Source organism: Anopheles cruzii, chromosome 3 (assembly GCF_943734635.1).
Source record: "Anopheles cruzii chromosome 3, idAnoCruzAS_RS32_06, whole genome shotgun sequence".
NCBI classification, from domain to species: Eukaryota; Metazoa; Arthropoda; class Insecta; order Diptera; family Culicidae; genus Anopheles; species Anopheles cruzii.
Genome location: NC_069145.1, coordinates 58,253,912 through 58,278,152, shown reverse-complemented (window position 1 = coordinate 58,278,152; position 24,241 = coordinate 58,253,912). Strand labels below are relative to the sequence as shown.

Below are 24,241 nucleotides of genomic sequence, written 5' to 3'. Positions count from 1 at the left end.
TCCGGCCACTGCTCCGCGTCAGGACCATATTTATAGCAGGCGAGGAAAGCGCTGGAAAAGGGAACTAACCATGAATACTAATACTAGTACCATATACCCACTTCTTCCATTCTGATATTTTTCTAAAAACATTTAATACATCCCTTTTTGGAGCAAAACTTCGCCACCGCCGGCGAAGTCATACTAGCCTGTAGCTGATAAACGAGAAATACAATACTAAGAGATCAGGATATTTATATACTTATCATTTGAAGCCTTCGCTGTGTGTCCAAACATTTACCGTAGTGGTGGCGACCACGAATGACTCATCAATCGGCCGCGATTGATCAGACCGCTATCTTTTCGTTCGTGTTCCCGTGGTTTTGCTTTGTAAAGGGATTCTGTGTGATAATCGCCAATGTTCAGACAAATCGTAACACATTTCCATAAGCGAGGAGAAAGCAAATGGTAGAAGAAGGTTCATATCATTCGAAAATAGTGGCAGAATTGTGTGTATACACGGGATTTTTAATAGCCATTTTCCATTTTGTATCTTTACAATTGGCAATTTTGCTAGCAACGAGGTGCCAATAGAGTTGGGTTTTAAAGGTTGTTTCCGTCATTTCGTCGCTTAATGAATTGCTTCTGTCGATATCATGACAAAAAAACAATAGATAAGGGGTTGGCCATCGAAGGGTAGCACAAACTCGTGACAAAAAATGGAATACGAAAAGTCCAATCACTCAGTCTCGAATAATAATGAAACAGGCGAATACAAACTACGAAACAATACCAATCAGAGCCCTTTTTACGCTGCTACGTTGATAACGAAATATATACAAATACTTCCAATAACTTATTCGGAGACCTAATCAATTTTAGTATTCCAACTCAATTTTGCCTACTAAATTTGGCCAAATTTAATTTAATTTAATTTAATTTTTTTCTGCGAAACGTCGTGTTTTCATCGGTTCATTTCATTCATTTTCAGAGCATTCACCCAACTCCAGAGAGTTCACCCAATTCCAGAGAGTTCATCCAATTGAAATTTTTAAATATTGAAATATTTCAGAGAAACATTTCACGCACGGTTCGCTAGTGAGTGACGTTAGCGCCATCTACATTTCAATAGCTCCACTAGCTAGCGAGACCGAGCGGAAAGTAAAAGAAAAGAAAGGAAAGAAATAGAAGTACACAAGAATCGAAAATGAGCCAAATCTTGTTTAAGAAAAACAGCTGTAAAAAATTGACTGATTACTCAAAATGGCCGAAATTTACACCATAAGTCACTGACATGTGTAGCAACATAACGCCACACAAAAAATCGGATATACGTAGCCCGCGGATGTGGTGAAAATTGTTGATCACACCACCACGCATCAAGCACGAAGACAACAAGCCAATCACCACGACCAATAACGGTTGATCAACATGAAATAAATTATTGTTGCCAATCCGAAATTAGTAATCCGTTCCGATGATCCTTGCCCGGTTCACGCATTCACCCATAAGGCACCCGAATAAGGTGGGCGCTGCAAATGGCCAGCACCAAGCACTGCTGTGCGCACATAAATCAAGCAGCCTATTTGAGTTTTACCGATGATTTATGCATCGATTACATTTCGAATTGGTCGCTTAAAGCAAACAATAACGTGCGAGGGAAACAAAAAACACAGAATAGAGATTATCACTTACGCCACCGTCGCCGTAGGACGATGCTGCAATGCAAACATAAGGTGTGCGAAAGATGAATGCTCTGTCCGCCGCAGGCCCAACGTAGCTTCTTCGCGCGAATCCTTTCTCACCGCCCGAGTCCCGGCCGGCGAAAAATTCTTGATACGTCACCGGAGGGCGCCGCGAAGACCTCTCCGAGCGCGCCAAACCCGAAGCGCCAAATGGATAAAACAATTTACACGTATTCGAGTGGTAATATCAATATTTTATTTCAATTTCATCTCCTGCGAGGGCGAGAAAGTGTTTTGCAATCCCTGCCGGCGGCACTGCCTCGGATCGCCTCGGATGGGCCTCGGATTGCCACGCAGCTACGGGATGGGAAAGATAAATAATAAAATCGAATCTGCCTGCCTCGGCCCTGATCGCGATCGTCTTCGCACCGGAGGTTGGCAGAGTAGAATCGGCGATCGGCGTTTACTTTGCGGCCCTTCGGACTCCGGGATGTTGTCGGTGCTGGATTATTTATTCATTTCAATATTGTTCCCCGTAATCGTGGCCCGCTGGAGGTGGCTTTACTTTTACGGAGAAGCAGGTTGATAGGATAAGCCAGAGTTGTGTCCCGTTTTCCCTTAAAGCAAACATTTCGCAAACATGTTTGTGAAGGTTGTTATAAAAATTGAGTAGCTAAACTGTCTATGTTCTATGTTTAAATTTTAGCTAGAAAAAACGAGACGCATTTAGCATCGGGTTATTCATTTTTAGTTTAAGGGAAGATTTAGTGTTTATTGCAGATCCGAGTTGCCTCTAGGTGATCCCGCAGGAAGAACCGATCCCAAGCGCCAAGCTAAGCCTGCACCTAGCAGCATCGCACTCCATTTACACACACACGTTCGGCGGCCAGGTATGCAAAACTGTGGCCTGAGTGAAAAATAAATTAAAAACTCCACCAGGAATCCTTCAGCCGCAGAACCACGCGGGAGCTCATAAATCGTTCGGCGGATAGATTTGAGCGCACACACAGCCACGGCACACCGGTCTCACCGTTCGCGGACCCTTGAGGCGTTAGCATGGCACGCAATTTATCGACCCCTTATCGATAAATAACACCTCAATTTTCAATAAACCATGGCGAGCAAATTGTGCTGATGAATGTTTGCACAACACTGACCGTTAATGTGCACGAGGCGAGTGACGAATGCTGGCGAAGGCTCGCCGGGAGCAGAATCTCGAACGCCAGGATCTTCGGCTACAAAGTTCTTAACTCGCATTCGTCGTCTTGACGACGGCTCCCGGACGGATGTTGTGCTGCGTCACTCCGAATGCTGTTTCATTGTCTTAATTTGTAGAATTAAGACCACCGCGCATGTTAGTTTTCGTTTCTTCCCTCCGCTGAGGGCGGACAGAAGCTGTGGGCAGTCAAATTTTTGGACACCTCCAAATTATGGCTTCACCGGGGGCCATTTTTTTTTCGCCCGACTCTGCCTTAGCTTCCTGCCTGCCGTTCCTTCGAAACCTGCTACTGTCTGTGGGCTGGAGCGCCGGAACCTCCACACACACACACACGGCGGTGGGGTCTATAATTTTCCCATTGTGTAATTTCACTTTTCGACCACCCCCGCCACCCACCCCGCTGACTCCCACAGCCCACGGATTAGGCGCAGTGCGTACCGAAGCCCAAACGGAAGGGCTGCCCAGCGGGAGCGAATTAATTGAATAATCGTCATAATAACGACGTGAAACAATGATTGGTCACTCCGTGGTTTCGTGGCCTCGGCGCAGCCAATCGATTCGCTCCTCGTCTTTCTCCTTCTTTTGGGAGTTTTGCTGGAGAGTCACGGTCCTGTGTCACGCTGAGTCAGCGCTTCGCAGCGTGGCGCGTTCACGGAAGCCGCTCCGTTTGGGAACGCCCCAATCGATGACCTTAGCGTTCGATCTTTAGCATCCAGAACCGGAACCGTGGACCGAACGAACGGTTTGTCTCGCCCCGTCGACGGACGTCGAGAGTGTTAATTACAGAGCCAAGGGACCGCGGCTTCCTTCCGGACGGTGGCAGGAATTAACACCCGCGGCCCGGGTTCCCGGTTCCCAGCCCGAAACCGAAGGGTCTACAAAGTCGGTCACCGTTTCCTGCCAATGCGTGTCTCGGTTCTTTAAACATATTTTCTATGGAGATTCGCAAATTTCAACCGAATTGGACCGCCGATCGCGATCCGCGTTGGTGGTTTCTGTCCCGTTCGCGACAAATCTGGGCCGCAACTTCGTTCGCCGAAGGTTCTCTCTTGCGTCGATTCCCATCGATCGCTATCGATCGGCTAACGCTGCCTGCCGTGAGATAGGAATGTCGGCTTCCTGCAGCCAGTGGCCGGCCCGGTGGTGAACTATTTTCGGTAGCATCTTTTAGGCGCACGATAACCATCTCGGAAATGATGTATGGTCCACTTCCTTGGCTGTGTTCCGTCGTGTGTTTTAGTTTTTTCCACCTCCTTCGTTCGTGGAGCGATATAAATTAAGAAATCGACTTCTACCTGGGCCCCGGGGCTGGACGGACCTTTAGCTGCCGAACCGAGTCGGCCTTTAACGATGATCTACGAGCGGCCAGCGCTGTTTCGAGTTCGGGAAATTCTAAACAGAAGCGCACCCGGCGGGACCTTTCGAGATTGCTGAGTGTTTGCTCTTCATTCGCGCGTGAGAAGGAGTTTGGATTAGAATGTCGCCAGATAAGGCGCGCCACGTATGGCCAAAGACCTCACAGAACCCGGGCTCCGAGGACCACTTACGCGCGCGGACCGTCCCACGAAGATGCTACCGGCGTTTGCCGGGGACGTATTGAGCTGTTGCTAATGCTGCTTGGGTCTTCCGCTACGAGGCGAGGCGAGGCCGTTGTCGGGCAGAATTTATGTGAACTCCTTCCTGTGGAAGTCGGGTGTTGATAGATTTATAGCATCAACCTGTGGCGGGGTTTGAATGTTTATTTTCAGAAGCGATGGACCGTGGCCGGACCGTGGCTTTCCCCTTTTTTTTCTCCGTGTACCGAGAAAGGTTTCATATCCTTTTTGAGATAGACCCGTGGACGAGACGCTTGTCGGTTCACTTGAAATGTAAATGAATGGTTTCCTTTGTGTGTTTTTGATGATTAATTTAGACATAATAAAGGGAATTAAGCAAGCTTTAGGACCTCTCTACACTTCTTGAAAATTGATTCTATGAAAGTGACCTTAGAAGTGTTAGAAGGAATTAAATTGATACCCTTCAGTGCTGTTGACGATTTAGCTCAGCTTAATATACTCCATCTTAGTTTTCCGTCTGTTTCTTTGGTTGAATTTTCTTCTCAAACTTAAGAAAAAGATGTTCAACAACAAAATGTCACTTCAATTGTTCTTTTGGTTCGAAAATTCTTTCTCCACCGGCCTCTAAGGGCAGTTCGCTTGCCATCGGGGGCCCTCGAAGTCGTGATTTAATTTGCGATCGATCGGACGGACCGAACAATCCGCGACCGACCGAAGCGGAAACTCACCGCACGGAAACGGTACGATTTGAATTCCAATTATCAGCGATCATGCACCCGTGGCCCTTACTCGGATCATCGGCTCGGGTGGACGGTGGACTCTGATTTTTCTTTCCGGCCCGCGATCCGTATCGCGATCCGCCGCATAAGGCTAGAAACGATTTTTCCTTACACATCACCGGTACCGGCGGTACCAAATAAAGCGGATCGTTCGTGCGCGGAACATCCTTAGTTGCGGTGGTCCGCCACGAGCCGCCACGAGTGAATAACTGTAAGCGTCAAGCGCAAGGAGCACAGCACAGCATCACAGCAATGAGCCGTGATGGAAGGACGGAAATTGTTCGCTTATTAATTTTCCTCGGCCCTCGGAAGCCCCGCCGCCGCCGGGGGCGGTATCGGAAAAATGCGCCCCAAGCACCCCACAAAAGGAAGTAATCAAATTTGTTAAATTTTAAATATTTCCACCGTACAACTCAATGTGGTACACCCCGGACCGGAATGGTTGGTACGGGGCGCAAGGGCCCGTAAATGGAAGCGCACTCCCGATCCCAGCCCGGGAAAGGGTCCAACACGCACAGGGCGAACTCACGGTTCCACGCACGGCATATTCTTCTGGTTTTTGTTTTCTTTAGGATTTTTTTTTCCAACCCAAGTCACCGAGCCCAAAATGGGCTTCTCGGAATGCTTTAATTGCGTAAATCAGGTCGCCATAATTTGTCATAATTTTGGGCTTCCGTTCGTGCCAAAGCACGGAACACCGGGGCGTCGGGCCCGTTCCGTAGCCGAAGGATGATGTCCTTCCGCTGAGCGTGTCACGGCATCTGGTCTCGACGACTGGTCTGGTCTGGTTTTTTTTCTCGATCCGCCAGTAAAGCGATCATCTGGCACGACTGATCCTCACGCCAGTACGGTCGAACAGCGCCGAAAGGTGTCCTTCAGTTTCTGTTTTCTGCATTGTGCCTCGATTGAGATAGATTTGGCCTGAAATTCGGTAGATTCGGAAACCACGGTGCGGTGCAAACGGTGCAAAAATTGAATTATTCGGCATTTCGCTAATTGGTCCGGTCTTTGCTTCACGCTTGCGGTGGAGTGATTTTTTCGGACAGATTTTGGCGCATGTTCCCCCATTTGCTTGTCGATAACCTTTTATGTATGGGTGCCGTGGGTTGAACCAAAAGTTCCTTCGGTTCGGAACAGCGTTCGGAGCTGCCTTCATTTAAACAATATTTCACCCAATCTAAAGTTCGTCTTCGTCTTCGTTCGATTCAAACTCCATTTTGGGCCCGCCGTTTCGCTGCCCTCAACACAACATTTCGTTCCTCGGATTCGCTACATAGCCGCCGCCGTCCGTTTCGTTGTTTAGATTCTTTCGCAATTATGTAAATAACTCGAAAATCGCGAAAATCGCGAAAAAGCATAAAACAAAGCGCATCATCGCAGAAGATGCCGAAGAACCAGCGAAGAATGGATGGATACGAAAGGAAGTAAATAAAGCCTGGGACGAGACAAAACACAATCGCGCGATAACACGACAGAGTGTCAGTGAAGCTCACAGAAAGGAAGATTCGGAAACGGCGAACACAACACGGCGAAGAGTAGCGCGAAGTAGCGGCCAAAGCTCGGGGGGCGATCCCCAGAATCCGTGTGTAATCTTCATTTGTTCCCTTGTTCATATTTTCGCGCTTCTTGTGTGTGTGTCTGAGAGTTTATGTGACTTTATGTTCGTTTTTTCTGGGCAGCTTTTGTTCCTTGTTTTTGTTGCTCCCACAAGATCTTCTTCATTGGATTCAGTTCTTCTCATTCGCTTTATATCCGTGTGCTGGACCTCACTTTACTTGGGCTCACTCATCGAGTATGTATGTTGTGATGTGTTTCGCGAATTTATAGATAGGTTGTGTGGTGTTTTGCAGGGCACCACCGACCTCTCTTCGAAGACTCCTTGCACACCTTCGTTCGCTTTCCTTCGCCTCGGGCTTCGGACTGGTGCAAAGATGATGCAAAAAGTGACCCCACGGGTAACAGCAGAAGCAAACGGAAAGCAAAACCAACCAAACAAAAAAAAGATGGGGAAAAAAGTGGCCCTCGACCGGACACGATCGAAATACTTTACTACTACCACGAATTCGAGCCACGGTTCCATCGCGATATCGAGCCCAACCGAGCTCGGCCTGCGTCCGGTGCGCGGAAGCGCTATTTCGGCGCTTTTCTCGTGACCTCGCGGGCACCATAATTCTCTATTGTTTCGGGCCCGCAGCCCTTTTCCCGCCTCCGGACTGAAGGGACTCCGATCCGCGACGCTCACGACGACTCACGGGGCTCGGCTCGGCCGAATGGAGTGCCGAAATGGAGGAAAGTATTCCTTAATTGGATGCAAATTCCATATTGAATTTTTGCCCAGGCCAGCAGAAGCAGCAGCAGGCTAGAACCCGAGTGTGCCGGAAGATGGTCCGCATTCTCCGGAACCGGGCGAAGTCCTGCGATGTGTCCAGTAGGATATTAGGTTGGCCCGTGACCGGCTGCCGGTTTGTTTTTTTCTGGTGGTTTCGATTTATTTACAACGATAACGCGCATGGCCAGCTCTCCGGGTGAATATTTGCTCCATCGAAGCCTGGGAATTGGGTTTGCGCTCTGTTTTTTTTTAAACAAAAACCTACCTACTGTTTCAGCATGGTTGTATTACGTGGCGAAGGTTTTGGTAAGAGATCTGACAGATTCATTCAAATCATTTTTGGTTTTTTCGGTAATATATTAGGAGTGCAAATTAATTCTTGCGGTTTTACAATAGCTGACATTACTCACTAAATGCCACAACATTTTAAAATGAAATATGCGTTTAATAGCTACTGCAGGGTAACGCAGTATAGGGTTTTTGGTTGAAGTGTAAACCCTTTGTTAAGCATCTGAAAATGTCGAGTTTTATTCCTGATTAAGTGTTTTCGCGGGGAGTACTTTTTCTTTACTTCAATATGAAGAAAACTACTACTACCGAAGTCATCATCGAAAAATGGATGTTTTATGGTGAAAATGCTTCTGAAAACAGTCAAAAAAGGTTGATTTTGAAGAATTGGCAGCTCGATCGAAATGCATGTCAAATGCAAAAAGAACTTGCAGAAATCGTAGGAGTTGACCACACGACAGTTTCTCATCGCCTGATTATTCTCAAAGGTCTTATGGGTTCCACATGAGTTGAAGGAAAGAGACATTAAAAGAAGGAAAACCATTTGCAAATTTCTTCTTGCACTGCAGAAAAGAAAGGGCTTTTTGTACCGAATCTTCACTAGTGATGAAAAGGGGAGTTATTACGAGAATCCTAGATGCAAAAAGCCTGGAAAGCCATGGTGAATGATGAGCTAATTTTTCAAAATGACAACGAATGACGCCACATCGCAAAACCGGTCAAAATCTATCCCGAAAATCAGATCATCAGATAATGCTCTTTCGGACTAGTATTTGTTTCGTTGCATAAGTAGCGATTTGGAACCCCAACGGTTCACTTCTTATGAAAGTATTGAGAAATAGGTCTCTGAGTTGATCGCTTCTAAAGATGCGGAGTTTTATCGACACGAAACCCGTTGATTATCTGAAAGATGAGTGAAAGTAGTAGCTAACTTTCATTAAAGTAGTCATATGTTTTGTTGTTGTAGTTAGGTCACAAATGTTGTTTAAAAACCGCAAGATTTAATTTACAGAGACAATAGAATCATGGACCCGATTTAATTTACAGAGACAAGAGAATCATTCATGGATAGAATCATAGAGTCAGGGTGATGGACGAGGCATTGAAAGAACGCGGATGAAATATGAAACAGAGACCGTTTCAGTTACTTAAAGTTAGAAACAAACGAAAAAGGAATTGAACACCATTTTGAAGGTAGATTTTAAATTGTTTACTACAATCTATACATCTGTCTACTGATACACGTTACTTTTTACACGCTAATTTACGTTCACGTTTCGCGCTGAGGTTAACGAGAGAAGAACCGGGTTTTGTTCCGTTCCTCTTCCGATGCCGACTGCCGCCGCGCGCAGGTGCACCGTTGTCGCTACTAATCACATTTACTCACATTTCCGTGGCTTCGTGTGCCTTAAATAGAACCCCCTACCGGTTTTAATACTGCCCCATCTTACATAGTGCCTATTGGTTTGTTGGTGGTTTTGTTTCGATTTTTTGGTATTCAGCTAGCCTCAGGATCGGTGCTCTCCGGGATGCCGGATGGCGGGCTCTGTCTCTCGGAGCCGCGGCATACCGTGCTGTTAACATATTTCCTATCAGACCCCGACCGTTCGTTCGTGACCGCGTTCTCCGGCGACCCATTTGCTATGGGCCATCGTTGCACATTCTGCACGTCGTCGTGCGGTAGTAATTACGTGTCTGCGAGCCCCCGGCCCGGCCTGGTTGGAAGGGTGTCTGGATTCCAGCGAGGCGACGCGTGTCCGTACGTGCGCGGCGCGCGCTCTCCATGGTTGCTGATTAACGAGGACACGTCGGTCGGACGAGACTGTCGCCGGCCGGATGAGCAGATTCTTTCGAAACCCTGCACAGCATCCCGAGCCGAGGGTGAACAATCGGACGAAGCCTCCGATCGCGCCATTCGACAGATCTCCGTCCCAGCACTGATCCACTCCATCGATCAGGGTGTCTCTGCTAAGTAAGCCATTTCTTGCGGGGGGCTTAAGGAAACGCTACTTTAGGTGGGTTCCCCATGGGTCTCTTTTGGACCTGTTCCCTGCTACTGTTTCGCCGCCGTTACCAAGCAGCAATTTGCGCATTTTATTCGCAAAAATGTTAATGTTATGGACCGCATTTGTCTGACACGCTGCGCCGAGTCGCGAATTTACATGAAATTGTATAGTGGCCGTTAATGTGTGTTTATCGCTTTAGGCGGGAGCAGGCATGCAATCAGCGGTAATTTTCATTACCGTGTTCTCTAGTTGTAATTGCCGATTCCAAATAGTCTGTGCACCGTATCCTTGGTGTGTGTCAATTTTCCCGATTTTTGAGACAATGCATCCGAGCGAGTGATTTATTTCGCTCCAAGATTTGCTTTCTGGCCGCATATAATTAACACGTAAAATTCCGTGAGTTCCGGGACCCGTCAAAACGTCTCAAAAGCAACGCAACGACGTCTCGAGCTCCCCCGGTGCTTAGTGTCAGTAATCATGTCCCTCAAAGGTTCTAAACACCACGCTAAGACCGCTTGATCTATTTGTTCCGCTCAATGCTCACGATCCGCAGATTGAACACCTGTCAAGCACCGCGAATTCCGCGCCTTCAAAGCTGGACCTGTCGTGGGTGGAGGGGGGGGGGCACAGTTTTGCATCTCAATCTCAAGCCAAGCGACGGGGGACATTATTCACACTTTGCTGAACAACGTTTTGGGTCGCGAGGTCCGCTTGTTGTTGGTCGATAATTGGTCTTTAATTGGATAATAAGATTTGTATCTGTGCGCCGTGCGGCGAAAGGGCACAGACGCGAAGAAGAAGGGGATCGTCATGGCGGCGCTCATGAAGCTGTGGTGGTGATCGGTGAGCTTCGGCTTCGGCGAATGAATATCATCAATACTGGCTGCCTGGGTCTCTCAAAAACTGGCTCCCGCTTCGGTGGGTGTTAGTAGTTCATTAAAATCGGCTACTCCGACGACGACGAGGAGGCTGTTCGACAAAGTAATTAAATCCTCGGAGGCCTGTGGTCCGGTTCATCGTAATTGATTTACCACCCGCCGGTCGATTGGGCAAGCATTAAACAACGGCAACGGCGCGGGCCAAGAAGTCAAACCTAATTAATACGGACCCTTGCGCGATGCGAGAACTTTGCTGTCAACGAACGGAACGGGGCTCTTTTTCGGGGCTCGTTTTCAATTGGTTCAGATGAGCCGGTCATTTGTTACCGTAATTTGTACTTTTCGCATCGATCGCTCGCGAAACTTTATTCTGTTAATTGTTGCAACACAACAATGCGCCAACGTGAGTAAATTACGGTTTAAAGGAGCGATCGGTGATAAAATTGTTCAATGAAGGGTTCGATCGATTCGGACGTTCGTCGCTTATCGTGGAGTTGAAGTCTTTCGTTCGCTTGGTAATCTTTCACAGCGCTTAGTGCCTCGCTTAAGAATGGATCCGAATTTCTGCTCAAACTTTGACGTGCCGTCTGCTACCTACGCCACTTCGGGAGTCCCTCCGCGTGTCTCCTTTAATCAAACACGGCGCGGGGTGCCATTTTGTTTCGCATCACAGCGCCTGCTGGTGCTGACCGACCGAGACCGCCCTAACCACCGGTTGCGGGCGTTTCGCGATCCCTGCGCGCGGTTCACACTTTCGCGTCACTGCTAATCGTCTGTTTGTTTGTTTATCGAATTAATTAATTACAAGTCCCGGACCGACCCGGCCCGCCCCGTCTCGTCCCACTCGCACCTGGTGATTATCGGGTGAGGTCGTTACGTTGCATTGCAATGCAAACAACTGCATTCGGGGCCATCCGGGAGGGGCCACCCGTGAGCGAGCGAGCGACTAAACGGGTAACAACAGCGGAACATGAGTTTGTTGTTTCTGGCTACACTTCTCGGAGCTCGGACGGGCGGAAAAGCTGGAGCAGACCGGGGATTTTCCACACCCCGTCCGTCACACACATTGTGAAAATTTGCTTTCCATTATGATGCCAACCGCCTAGCGGAGCGGAGGGACGGTAATGGTGATGGCCATACAACACGCCCAACACATCCCCTTTCTTGAACACCTGCACCTCCGCTCGAATCCCAGGCCGCCCGGGAGTCCCAACGCGTTCTTTTTTCGATCTGCTCCCTTATCAAAAAGCATTCCGTTTAATGCCGATGATAATGGAGATCGAAACAATAACGATAAACGTTGCTTATCACGCTGCACGGAGCACGAGGAGCTAATTGCACGTTCACCGTAAGTGGCTCTCGGTGGAAAATAACCATCACTCCTCGGGGGTCGGGTGGATGTGGGTCAATGGGATCTGGGCTCTACGTTTCGTCACCAATCGGTGAGGCGCAGCTGGTCCCATCGATGCCGGCAATTGATGACCAGTCGCCGTGTGAAGCCGTTTCGAACGCATCCAGCAACGATCCGCCACCGGTGATGTCTTCCTCCGACAGGCACCTTATGTTGACACCTTCCGACACCGATGGTCCCGCGGGCTGCTGCTGCTGTTGAAGGTGCTGAGAGTGTTGCGGCTGCGGATCGATGGTGACGCTACCGTGCAACGCACAATCGTCACCACGGGCCCCCTCCGGCCCGGGCCGCGACAATTTTATCACATTCGACAGGATCATGTTCTTGATCATCAGATTGTGTCAGTACAGCTCGGCGAACGTCATGTTATGCATCTCCTCGAGGACCTGCGTCGAGGAGAGGTCGTGCACGGTATCGTTCGGGTGGCCGGTGTGGTGGTGCAGCGTGGCGGTCGCTATCGACGGGAGCCCGGTCAGCGTTTGGCCCGGATTCCCCGGGCCCATCACTCCGTCCTGGCGCATCACGTTGCGCCGCCACTTGGCGCGCGCGTTCTGAAACCACACCTAAAACGAGAGCGTTTGGCGAACCGGAATTATGTTTCATGTTTCACGTTCAGTTGGGGTAACAGGTAAGCGTATAGGTAAACGTTTATTTGAATCTCGGCGATGAGAGAATGTTTAAAATACAAAAAAATGGAAGTTTTGAAGAGGATCGCAGAAAGTTTGATTCGTACATGTAATTAATCCAAAACGGTGTTAATATCACTGTGGCCAAAAGGTTAGGAGAGTTTTGGTTTGGTACTTTTTTATGAATGCAGTAGAGACAAATGCTCTCATTTCTAAGTACGCATCATTGTCACCGACATCTGTGTCATACTATACGTCAAAATACTAATCAGTATTTGCGATCCTTTTGTAAACAACTAAAAGTAAATTCTTCGTTTTTCATAATGTCCGAAACTGTTCAGCAACGCAGTTCCGTTACATTTTATGTGAGGAATTGAATTTCTGCTGCCAATAAGGTGTGAAAATATTGCAATAGCCCTTCGGTGAGCAAACTCTATCGAAAACAAGAGTTTATAAGTGGTACAAAATCTTTAAAGAGGGTCGGGAAAACATTCGAAATAAGGCACGATCAGGGCTACCATCAACATCAACTGATGAGTCCGAGGTCCATGAGCATGAGTGAGTGATGGTCCGAGATCTTACTGACTTTGTTGGAATATCGAAAGGATCAATGGAATCTTTTTTGAATGATTATTTGGGCCTCCGAAAAGTGAAATGTCGTTTGGTACTAAAAACGTTTTGGCATAACACATTTTCAGTGATCATTGCGACGCAAACTCGACTCACATTGTTTCGCAAGCACCTACTACTTTGAAGACGATTAAATGAATTTAAAAGAACAAAGATTTGAAGTTATAAGCAAATTCTCGTTATTTTTTGCCACAGTAGTATGATATAATTTCAATGCACATTCCGAAGCCTCTAACCAGCAGCGTTGATATTGCTCCAAAAGGGCTAAGATTTTAAAGAGAACGCGTACGCTATTAAACAGTTTAATGATCATGTTTTATCTTATTTCCGTGTTGCCCTAATCATTATTTTACAGCCCGTGCCATTATTTATAAAAAAAACGCTGACCGTTTAAATTTTATAGGGTGGTCCATCTAGTGTTTGAAACCAAATGTCAACCAAGTTTTCAGCTTTAATTTCGCCGAAGAACAAATCAACCAACATTTCTCGGTAGTGTACTGCATCGACAGTTACGGTTTCTTCTTAATTTTCAAAGAAAAATGGATCAATGGTTCCACCAGACTTAAATAACAGTCACAGTCACTCGTTTTGGGTGCATTGGCCTCTCTTGAACAACGTGTCCCAAAAACGACAATTCTGCTAATCGACATAACCACTGAGGAAGAAAAAATCTTAAATGAAATGAGCATTTCAATTTTCGTACAGTTTGAGTTAAAGACTCACAACTTTGGAAATAAGTTTTTAATATTTCCCAATTTTCTACGTAGCGTATATTGTCGTAAATGTCAAAGGTTTTACTAAATATTTGAGCAATTTTCAGAATGAAGTTTGACATTTTAAAAGTCGCGTAGTCGGAAGTTAAAAAGCCAAGAATGCGCTAATCGTTGCATTCGTTACCGCAGCCGTCGCCTTTCATAAAAACATGTAATCAGCACCAAAACGGTGGGTGTTGCAACAAAGCGTTAACATCCGCGGCCGGCTCCCCTCACCTGCAGCACCCGCTTGGACAGGCCCGTCTTCTGGGCCAACTGCTTCAGGTCCTTCGCGTCCGGGTTCTGATTGATGGCAAAGTACGACTTCATCGTCCGCAGCTGGTGGTGCTTGAACGAGGTGCGCATTCGCTTCGTGCGACAGTTGGGCGTCAGCGTTCCGCCGGAACCGGGCGACTGGCTGCCGTCGTACGTGGACAAATCCAAGCTGTTCACGTTCAGCTCCTTGTGAAGAAGATCTGTGGAGCAGGCAGAGAGAGAGAATAAAAAGAAATAAATAAAAGTCACACCACCGAGCAGCAAAACAGGCGCAAAACGGCGCGCGGGCGAGAGTTTATGAGCCTCCGACTTCTCCGCCGACTCATGCCGGTTTGCATGCCAATCGTTCGGCTCCCGGCTCCCTGAACATCGCGCCAACATGAATCTCCCATCGGAAGCGACTAATTTTCCACGAGTCGGTTCGCGGCCGTGACGGGAAAACCCGCGCTCCCCGGTGACGGTGCACGGTGTTTGTGGAAAACAAAACGATTTATTTGAGCGCGACTCCATCTGCATGCCCATGCCCAGGGTTCGGATGGAGCGACGACAACGACGACGACGACGACGACGGCATGTTTAGCATACTTTCTTACCGCTTCTTCTTACACCTGCAAAGAAGTTGGCAGGCCTCGGTGGCCCGGACTAAATAATTGTGCCGGTGCAACGTGCATTTACGACCCTCTGTGACGCAGGCCGTGGTGGGCAGGTTGTTTATTGAACGTCAGGCCGCCGGCCGCGAACGGCGTTACTATTTGTTTTTAATTGTTGTAACTTGTTGGCGCGCTCGTCGCAATCGCGATCTCAAGCAGCTCCCCGACCGACCGACCGACGCCTATTGTTTGTGCTGAGCCCGAGTGCCGAAGCAGTGCAAATAGTTTACATACAAAATTGTTGCACCCTCGAGTGCGCCCATTGAAGAGGCGGCTTTTAGTGGCGGCGTAGAATTGGCCCTCAAATTAAGCTGAGGGTGGAATCGGCACCCATCCGTTCCCAGCATAACCGGTGGAGGAGTTCTCAGAAGCGCACACAGCTTCGGCAGCTCCGGCAGCTCCTGTGGCCCATTACGGGGCTCGACTCACGGGCAACTCGGGCGGATTTGCATTGATTGGCTGCACGGGCGTGGTTTTCGTTACTTTATTTATCATTCCGCTTGTGTTTCTCCCCGTGAATGCATCGGCCATGCAGTCGAGCGGTAGTGCCGCCCGTCGGTGGTCCGGATATTTATCCGAAATTAGCCGTTGTTATGCTGCGGTGCAGCGCTAAAACCTGGTAACTGGCAGCTGAAAGACCGGGCCGTAGGTTGGTAGGTTTTCTTGGAAACTCAGACGAACTGATTAACTGCAACTCGGAGAACCCTCTGAACACCCTTTGGATGCTTCCGAAAGGCCAAAGCCTCCAAAGATGATCTGTGAGCGTTCGTTCGCCGAGCGTTCTGCTTACTTCGGGAGGCTTCGCCGTGCTTAGAGATGGCCCTTTTATGCACCACAGCCCCGTACGTCGAATGCAAATTATTGTAAGGGTGTTGCAATGCTAATCTCCGCGCAAACTGCATCATTTGTTATGGTCCTGTAAGTTTTGCGACGGAAAATGCTGCTTAATGCGACCATAAACCATTGGCCGTTGTGCGAAAGGGAAACAGGAGCAATGTAGGGCTTTCGTTTGACTTTCGCGTAGTTCGTTACTTTGTGAGTAACATAGGCAAAGAAGTGACATAACCTGGAGCCCAAGCCCAACGGAGGAGACCTTATCCGAGGCATCGCCCTGCGCCCGCTCACTTCGTTCTCACTTTTCCCGCATCGGCGCCTAATAATACCTTTTTTATGTTTTATGCTCTTTTAATGAAGACGTAGCATCGCCCCCGTCGACGGCTCATAACTTTAGCACGATCTCCTCGCTTCGCTGGGCCTTCGCTGATGATGATTTCACGACCGGCGACCGCGTGAGGATCGTGTCTTGACGCCCACCGAATCGTGGGATCCGGTGCCATACTTCTGAGGCCTTCCGCCTTCCGACAAAAGGGCCAACACGGACCGGTGGTAACGGCTTCCCCGAAAGCCTTCGTTACGATTTCGCGGTACCCGCGGTTGGGCGCTATTATATTTTGCCGATCTTTTTACAGCAACCCCCGCGTGTTACTCCCGTTTTCGACGGCGACTATGCTTATTTATGCTCTTCCCAAACTTCCACTGCCGGGGTCGTTCGGTGTGTCGGGTTTGTTTTCCACCTCACCCTTTTGCGGTGATCGGCGCACTGATGCCGGGTGCCGAAAGCATCATTTGCACACTTTCGCCTTTCGGCATCGCCGCCTTTTTTTGCATAAGCCCAGGGATGCCCAGAGAGTCCGGTGGCGCTCGCACCGCCACTTCCCGCTTCCCGAACTAATTATGGCCCGAAATGGGGATGCGATGCACCACAAATCATTAGCATAATGGGAAGTATGAGTGATTTATTTTAATTTAATGATGCAGAGCGCAGTCACCCTCGAGCCTTTCTCGTCTCGGCGTTTCCGGCCACCAGGCAAGAGCAGGACAACGGGTTTCGTTCCGCTTTCGTACGGGCTCAGCACCAGCTAGCGCTGATCTCGATCGAGCGTATGTCGTGCAGCTCACGATGATGATGATGATGTTTTGGACCAACCAATCGTGGGCACGCGAGTCTTTCGAGTGACCCGAGCCGGCGCGCCACCATTCTTAAAGGGCTCCAGCTACTCAAAGAGCTAGCAGCGAATTGCTAACAACGGCGATAGTGAGCGTAGTAGAAGCGACGACGGTAGGGCCACGGATAATTTGGAACAACGCTAGTTGGTGGGCAAACGGCAAACCGACAATCGGATCATGACCCGCAGGGATCAAGCTGCATAATTGGCGTGCTTTTCCGACCGGCTCGAGTTTGCGGATGCGATCTAACGATCGGGAAGAACGAACTCAATATTAAACCAATTACTCACTATCGCACTCACACCGGCCAGAGGCTGTTTACTACCTTTCTTCGCATTGGCAGACCTCGATGTAACATGTCAATCAGAGAACGGGGAACATTCGCTTCGCTTTAAAGGATATCTGATAGCCGTTGTCATTCTTATTTTGTGGGATATACTATTTTCTAGTTCGCAATTTGAAACAAAGTTCAAACTCTTAAAACACTTAAAAGCTTCCCACATTATCCTGTTGAATCAACTCAATTTTAGTTGATCTCAAGTATATCCCAGTACCTTTGAATGCCTTCAAACCTTCACTTAAGGAACAGTTCTTTGTTGAGTTAGTAATTATTATATTTACTAGCTCTTCCCTGCGTGCGTCGCCACGACGTATTTTATTCTCATTTCTTGATTATCCAGCGTTTCAGAGGATCGGACTTCCTGGTGGACGTATCTGATCGGCTTCCCTTCTCGCTTCCCGTCGCTCCTCAGATTCAGACAATCGGGCTTCGCGGTGACTTGTTTGTTCCGATTTGGTCGAAAATAACTTGAATTATACTGAATTTTACGTTACGTTTGTATGGGTGCCATGATGATACGATGAAACAATATTTTTGGCAATATTTCAGTATTATCGCTTGCCAAATATTTTGGTGCAATTTTCCGGTGCATGATTCGTGTCTTTTTGGTTTGGTTCTTTTCATAGAATTGTTATTATGTTTGATTTTTCATTATTTCATGTTTAGGCTATTAAACATTCTCTGGAAATTCATTATAAGTCATCATCATCAAGTGAATTACACGTTCAAGCTTCAAAGCTGCAACGGAAAGTCAATTATTTTTTGGTTATTCCAGCCAATTAATTTCTATCGAAACTAAAACACATTTTACCAACCCCCTTCACCTTCTCACACTCAAACATGGCTCAATTTTCAAATGACTTTGAGGAACAACCAAAAATCCATTAACAGGACAAAGCTAATCCTTGAACACTTGGAAACCCGTTAGCCAAAACAATGTAATAAATAATAATCCTAAGAAAAAATTCCTTATAAAATCAACCTTTTCAAACCCTGACATTCTATTGACATAAAATCACAGATCTAAATTGATAAATTGATAAAAATAGGGCATGAAGATCCCGATTTTGACGATTTTTATCATCGAAACAGACGATCTCATATGGTTAGGATCAACACAAACGGCACGGTGTCAACATCCTTTGCATACAAAGCCCCGTTTTCGTTCGCCGTGCAGAAACAACGGAACGGATGACCAAAGCTGGCATCAAACGAATGCCACCGCTCGGGACAACGCTCTGGCCCTGGCGTACGGGCCCCCGGGTGATTTCGTGTGTGTCTAGAGCGTTATCTTACAACTTAACTTAAGCAATCCTCCCGGGGCCCTTCGGTGGCGGTCTGCGGCAGCAACAACCACAACCGTCGGGTGCGCAACGCGAGTGTGAACTATTCCAATGGGTGGGAATGATTGCCGGAAACTGCCATCCCCAACCCCATCCGGACCGGACTAGTATTCTCTGGAGGACACACTCCTGGGTGGTGCGCCCGCCAGTGTGCGTGCCGATTTCAAAAATGGACACGCAGACCATTTCTAATTGCTGCTGGTGCTGCTGCCGGCTAAAACCCGGCTCCTCTGCATCCGCTACAACATCCGGTGGGGTCCGAAGGTTGTTGGGCGCGCGACAGGCCCACCATGTTCGGCTGCCGTCGACATGGTGCATGCCGGAGCCACAGCAGATTGTGACACGTGATTGAAATGCGAAACAGAGCGGGGAACGAAACGAAACGGGGCTAGAAGAAACCGTTCAGCAATAAACCGTTGCGTTGATTGCCTCCCTGGAGGATTGGCGCCACCTGGATGGAGGTCTGGAAACAGCAGAGCAGACCCCAGCAGGAACTGAGTGGGCTCCATGGGCGTACGCGAAACCTGACAGTCGCGCTTACTGGAGGCTCAACATCACACGGATTCGACGCCCTTCCCGGTGGCCCTAAGAATGACTCATCCCCGTCGTCATTTCGTTGACCGAAAAGACACGTTCCACTCAACGCGCTCTCGACGGCCCTTGAGGCAAGGTTCGTGTTGTGCCACCAAAAACACACCGAGTAGTCGAGATTCTGCACCTATCCTTGGGTCCACAGGAGGAAAAAGGTTGCGAACCAACTTCACTTTTATCGGTCAAAACTTATCGGGGCCAAAGTCACGTAAGTGTTGGCGTGATTGTTTTCGTGTTCTGTGAAGCAAACAATGAACACATAATGCTTCGAGGAGGGAAGGGCACACACCGTTCAAGGTTGGGCCACCTCCTATCAGGCGGTGCGAAACCCGAGCACCGTGGGATCGCTCCCAATAAAAGAAGAGCGAAAAAGGGATAAAATGTAAGAGTAAATGGCGAAAAACGAAGCGAAGCGGCAATACGATAAGACGCTCACGAAACGTGAGCATCGGGCCAAAGATCGGCGTTGGCCCCGGGGGGACTTACCGAGGCGCAGTGGCGTACCGGCATCGAGCGCTTCCAGGCCCTGCGGTGGGGTGGACTGCAGTTGAGGTGCTTGTGGTTGTGGCGGAGGCACCGCCGAAGATGGTGGTTGCTGCTGCTGGCCAGGACATGGCGGGTGCTGCTGCTGGTGTGGCCCCGGCTCGAGCAGGACCTGAGGTGGTTGAGGCGTGGGCAGCTTGCGCTTCCGCGGTCGTCCTTTCTGCGATGGCGTCTGCCCCGCCAGCCCATGACCGGCCGCGGTCGTTACGGGGAAAAACTGCGGCGAAATGGTTTCTGGTTCACTGGTGGGTGGTGATTCGGATCGGGTTGGGTGTGCGTGTTTTGCCCACGCCAACGAGTGGAACCGTTATCGAACCGATCGGACGGTGAAGCAGAGGAAGCAGTCCGAGAAGGATTCCAAGGAGTCAAGGAACGGTTTGATCGTTCGAGTGGGATGGTAGGAAGAGCGAACAAGAAATTAGAGGAACGACACCAAACCAGAAAGAGGAAAAGAGAGAGAGAGAGAGAAGACACAGAAAGTGATTTTATGCGATTACAACATGCCTCAGCTGCTCAGCTGGCTGGCTAGGACGATAGATTCACAACTTTATCAGTCCACTCACCTTAACACTTCGGACTCATAGTGTTCCCCGCAAAACACGCGCCCATCACGGATGCCGGCCGTGTCGCCACCGCGCAGGAGCTGACCGCAGACGAGGCAGGAGAAGCAGTTTACGTGGAATATCAGGTCCTTGGCACGCATCACCAGGTCCGAGGCACTGATACCGTTCCGACAGCGGGCACATCGTCGAGCGGAAAAGTGTCTACAAGCGAGCGAGAAGGATCATCAGAGGGATAAAACAAACATCAATACATCATAAAATACAGTGATAGAGCAACAAAAAGGTACAATAATGAACAAGCAATACCCAAAACCTGACTCGACAGTCGAGGAAGTTCAGGAGAAGTTCGACCCGCTATTCGCCCGAATTTAATTGAATGCGGTCCACTTTTGGTACCGTTTTTCCAACTAAACCTACAGGATTATCTATTTTTCATTCTGGAGTTTACCTAGTTCATTCAAAAAGTGATACTTTACTATGCATCCATCTCTTACCTTGTCTGTGTTCTCATTATTTATTTCGGTCAACAGGTCAAGTGACCTGAAACACTGAAAATTAGATACAAAGACTTTACAATAAAGACGCCAGAACAAAGTACAAAGTGCACGCCAGGACGAGAAAAATCAGGTACCTTTCTTGCACTGGTTAATGAACATGCCAATGTTCAATACCGACGAAGCGCGATTATATGTTCCGGCAATGTGGCATAGGAAGGATACTGGGCCATGACTAGAGGACGATTGACTATGGTAGACATCCAACTCCTACATAAGACGCCTTCTTATAATCCGCTCAAGTGCGGACAGGAGAACTTTGGCTAGCAAGAAATGGACATCAAATTGAACAGTTATCAGGTCCAATCCTTTAAAAGGAGATTTGTAAACAGATGCTTCTAACTGTCAATTTGGTCCTCCTAGATATGCATTTTTGGTAACTTTGCTTTGTTTTGACATCAGGCAAATGATTTCATGTCGACAAAAAAAATTAGTTTGCAACTTATCTCTGGAGAGGCCATGTTGACCTTTGGGAGCTCCTTTTGCGGACCTTTTGCGGAGCTCATTGTTTTTCTGCTTCCTGGTGAAGAAAACTGATACAGAATAGCATTAAATGCATGTCGAAGCTTGTTTTTGGAGATCCCAGTGCTTTAAGTGGTTTAAACAATTTAAACATGGCGATTTTGACTAAACAAAAAGCTTTGGTGGACACTAAAAAAGGTCGTGGACGCCATCATGGATCATTTCATCGATCAACAAAAACTTTTGGACGAAAATGACACGAACGAGCTACAACAATTCGTGGATCAGCTTAATATGTCTCAATACGCCACAACCCTTCGTTTGAAAACCCTGGAAGATTCAGAAAGTTGGAAAATGGGGGCCACATGAGCTGAACGAAAGACAGTAGGAAAACCGAAAAACCAAATATTCCGCTCGCCAGGTATAAAAGGAAGTCATTTCTCTATCAGATCGTGATTGGGGATGGAAAGTGGATCCATTTTGAGAGTTCAAAAAAGAAAAAAACTATCTATATGATCTGCTGGCTATCTCCACATAATAATCCTTAAATGTAAGCTTGCAATCTAAAACAACATCAACTCATGGGATAACATTGACAGACATGACATTACATCATCGATCAAAAACATGCAAATGGCTCTGAAGAAAGCTCAGAAGATAGTCATAATTTTATTATTTTAGATGGATCGTCAAAAGTCTTTATCTTTGACTTTGACGCCCATTTCCATTCCTTCGAAAACGTTCATTCAAAGGCGTGTGTGAATTTTCCGCAAATTTACCCCCTTTTTCCATCGGAAGACAAAGAATCATCGACGATCGGTCGGAGACTCAAATCGTACGTGGAATGATCATGGGGCCTTCCGATTCGCGAGTTGATGAGTAACGCGGTCATCGCGGAAACCGTTAACTCACACGTGTAGCGGGTTTGCTGTTGCCCAAACAAGGAAGCAGTGAGGGTTGAAAGTGTTGAAAAATTTATGACCACGACCACCGACAAACCCGCGAAACTCGTCCCCAGCCCGGTGGCCTCCGGTGGTGCGCGGGTGCGCGGTCCTCCAAGTGGCTCAACTTCCGCCTGCAACCGGCCACGCATTCCACGCACGCTGCCGGACGTTGAAAGGCGCGCGCCATTTAAAAGTTGAATAAAATGGGAACGAAGCAAATCGACCTCCATGACGAATGTGCCATGATTCATGTGTCCTTTTGGGGTCGAATGGCCGAAGCGAATGGCCGGCAAGAAACTCGTTTCTGTCGAATGTCGCCTCCCGTGATGGAACGAAAACGTGACCTCCGCCATGTTGGGCTTGCTGCTTCCTGGGGTGATTTTTGTGTTGTTTTTGAAGTTGACTTCCTTTTCAAATCCTCCTCAACCGTCGGCCAACCCGTCGATGTGAAGGTCCATAAAATGTGGACCCAAATGTCAAGTGCCGGGCGGTCGAAAAGAAAATTCACGATAAATCATGCATGAGTCCATTCAATCGATTGTGGACCAACCAAACACGAGCTGCAATTGCAAGCGATGCGCAGCAAAGGCACAAACGACCTGTGTGTGTTCCGGGAATGTGTCCCGAGCCGAACCCGTTTGCCAGCTGATAACAGCGCGGCAATACCAACGCAGACCCGGGGCAGTTTAGTGCGATTTCTACGAAACTTTTCTCCGATACAATGGAGTCCTGTCGTTCCCGTTGGCTCCGGTGTGCATTCTTGACCGTTCCCGTGGCAGCAGCGAACGACTTGTTTTGCAAACAATGGTTCTGCTCCCCGCGTTCCAACCTCCGACCATGGTAACGGACATTTACCGCAAGCAGACCAGGGCCGCAGATGCTTCCCTTTTTTGGGCCCGACAAGACAACCCAGGGGATCCGATTTGGGTTTGGGGCCGCAGCGACGTCTGCCCCGTTTCTCCGTCGAAAATGTCACCATTTTCGAGAGACGCGATTCGAAGCCCAAAGAAACAAGGGCTCAGCGTTGGTCCGCGCATAAGTCCGCGCGCCCGCGCCAGGAAAATGAAGACAAAAACTCACGGGACAGGATGCGCTGCGCTGCGCTTCGTCGTCGTCGTCGTCGCAGAAGCGAACGAAGACGATGCAATGAAAACGTTTTGTTGCGATTGCAATCCAACAACAGCAGCAGCAGCAGCAGCAGGGACAGTGAACATCTTGAATGCCCCTCGCTTGCCGGCCCCTTCGCGCAGCCTCCAACCTTGCTCCAGACACACACGATCTAAGGCCAATGGGGAGAAGAAAATCGAAGTCAGGAGAAAAAATTCTCAGAATCAATAAAGCTGGTTCGCGATTCGCGTCCGCTTGCGACTGCCGCCGTTCAATGGGATTCGATTCGGTCTTCCTGTGCCGCACCCCTGTCTGCTGCACCCGTCAAGGTCCGGGACTCCTTCATGTTTCTCCCCGTTTTTATGTTTATGTGTCCTCCGGCGAGCCGGTGGGTTGTTGTATGAATTTTTAAACAATTTTATTTTATTTTATTGTTTTGTGAAAAATTTATTCCGCCACAAACCACGGGCATCAGCGGCGGGATCGATCGGTTAACCGTTACGGTACGAGCATCATTCTGATCGGCCCAAAAACATGGCCGGCCCGGCTGCCGGCAGAGCCGGGAGTCCCGGCCAAGAATCTGCGCAAGCAAAAAGGAGAAACAGACAGAAATGGGCGCTACAGAAACACTCAGAAAGGCTCCCCAAAAATGTAAGATGCCACAATGGCCGAGAAGCCAACGATCGAGCGCGGTGGAAAAACCGTTTCATAAAGCCAGTTGCA

The 24,241-nt window shown here is 48.4% G+C and overlaps 1 protein-coding gene across 1 annotated transcript; it reads right to left on the bottom strand.

Moving 5' to 3' along the window:
- Window positions 1-12,471: 12,471 nt before the first annotated feature.
- LOC128270675 (LIM/homeobox protein Lhx2-like) lies at window positions 12,472-20,962 on the bottom strand. The gene is made up of 5 exons (XM_053008087.1): window positions 20,946-20,962; window positions 20,452-20,652; window positions 19,832-20,130; window positions 14,376-14,614; window positions 12,472-12,693 (listed from the first exon to the last, which is right to left on the bottom strand). Exons 1-5 carry the CDS (start codon window positions 20,960-20,962, stop codon window positions 12,472-12,474), a joined length of 978 nt encoding a protein of 325 aa, XP_052864047.1.
- Window positions 20,963-24,241: the final 3,279 nt, after the last annotated feature.

What these genes read in the sequence shown, in the direction of transcription:
- LOC128270675 (XM_053008087.1), bottom strand. An exon ending in CGGTACGCCACTGCGCCTCG is followed by an intron (nt 14,615 to 19,831) that starts GTAAGTCCCCCC and finishes CCTGCTCCACAG; the next exon opens with ATCTTCTTCACAAGGAGCTG. An exon ending in TGTCCAAGCGGGTGCTGCAG is followed by an intron (nt 12,694 to 14,375) that starts GTGAGGGGAGCC and finishes CTCTCGTTTTAG; the next exon opens with GTGTGGTTTCAGAACGCGCG.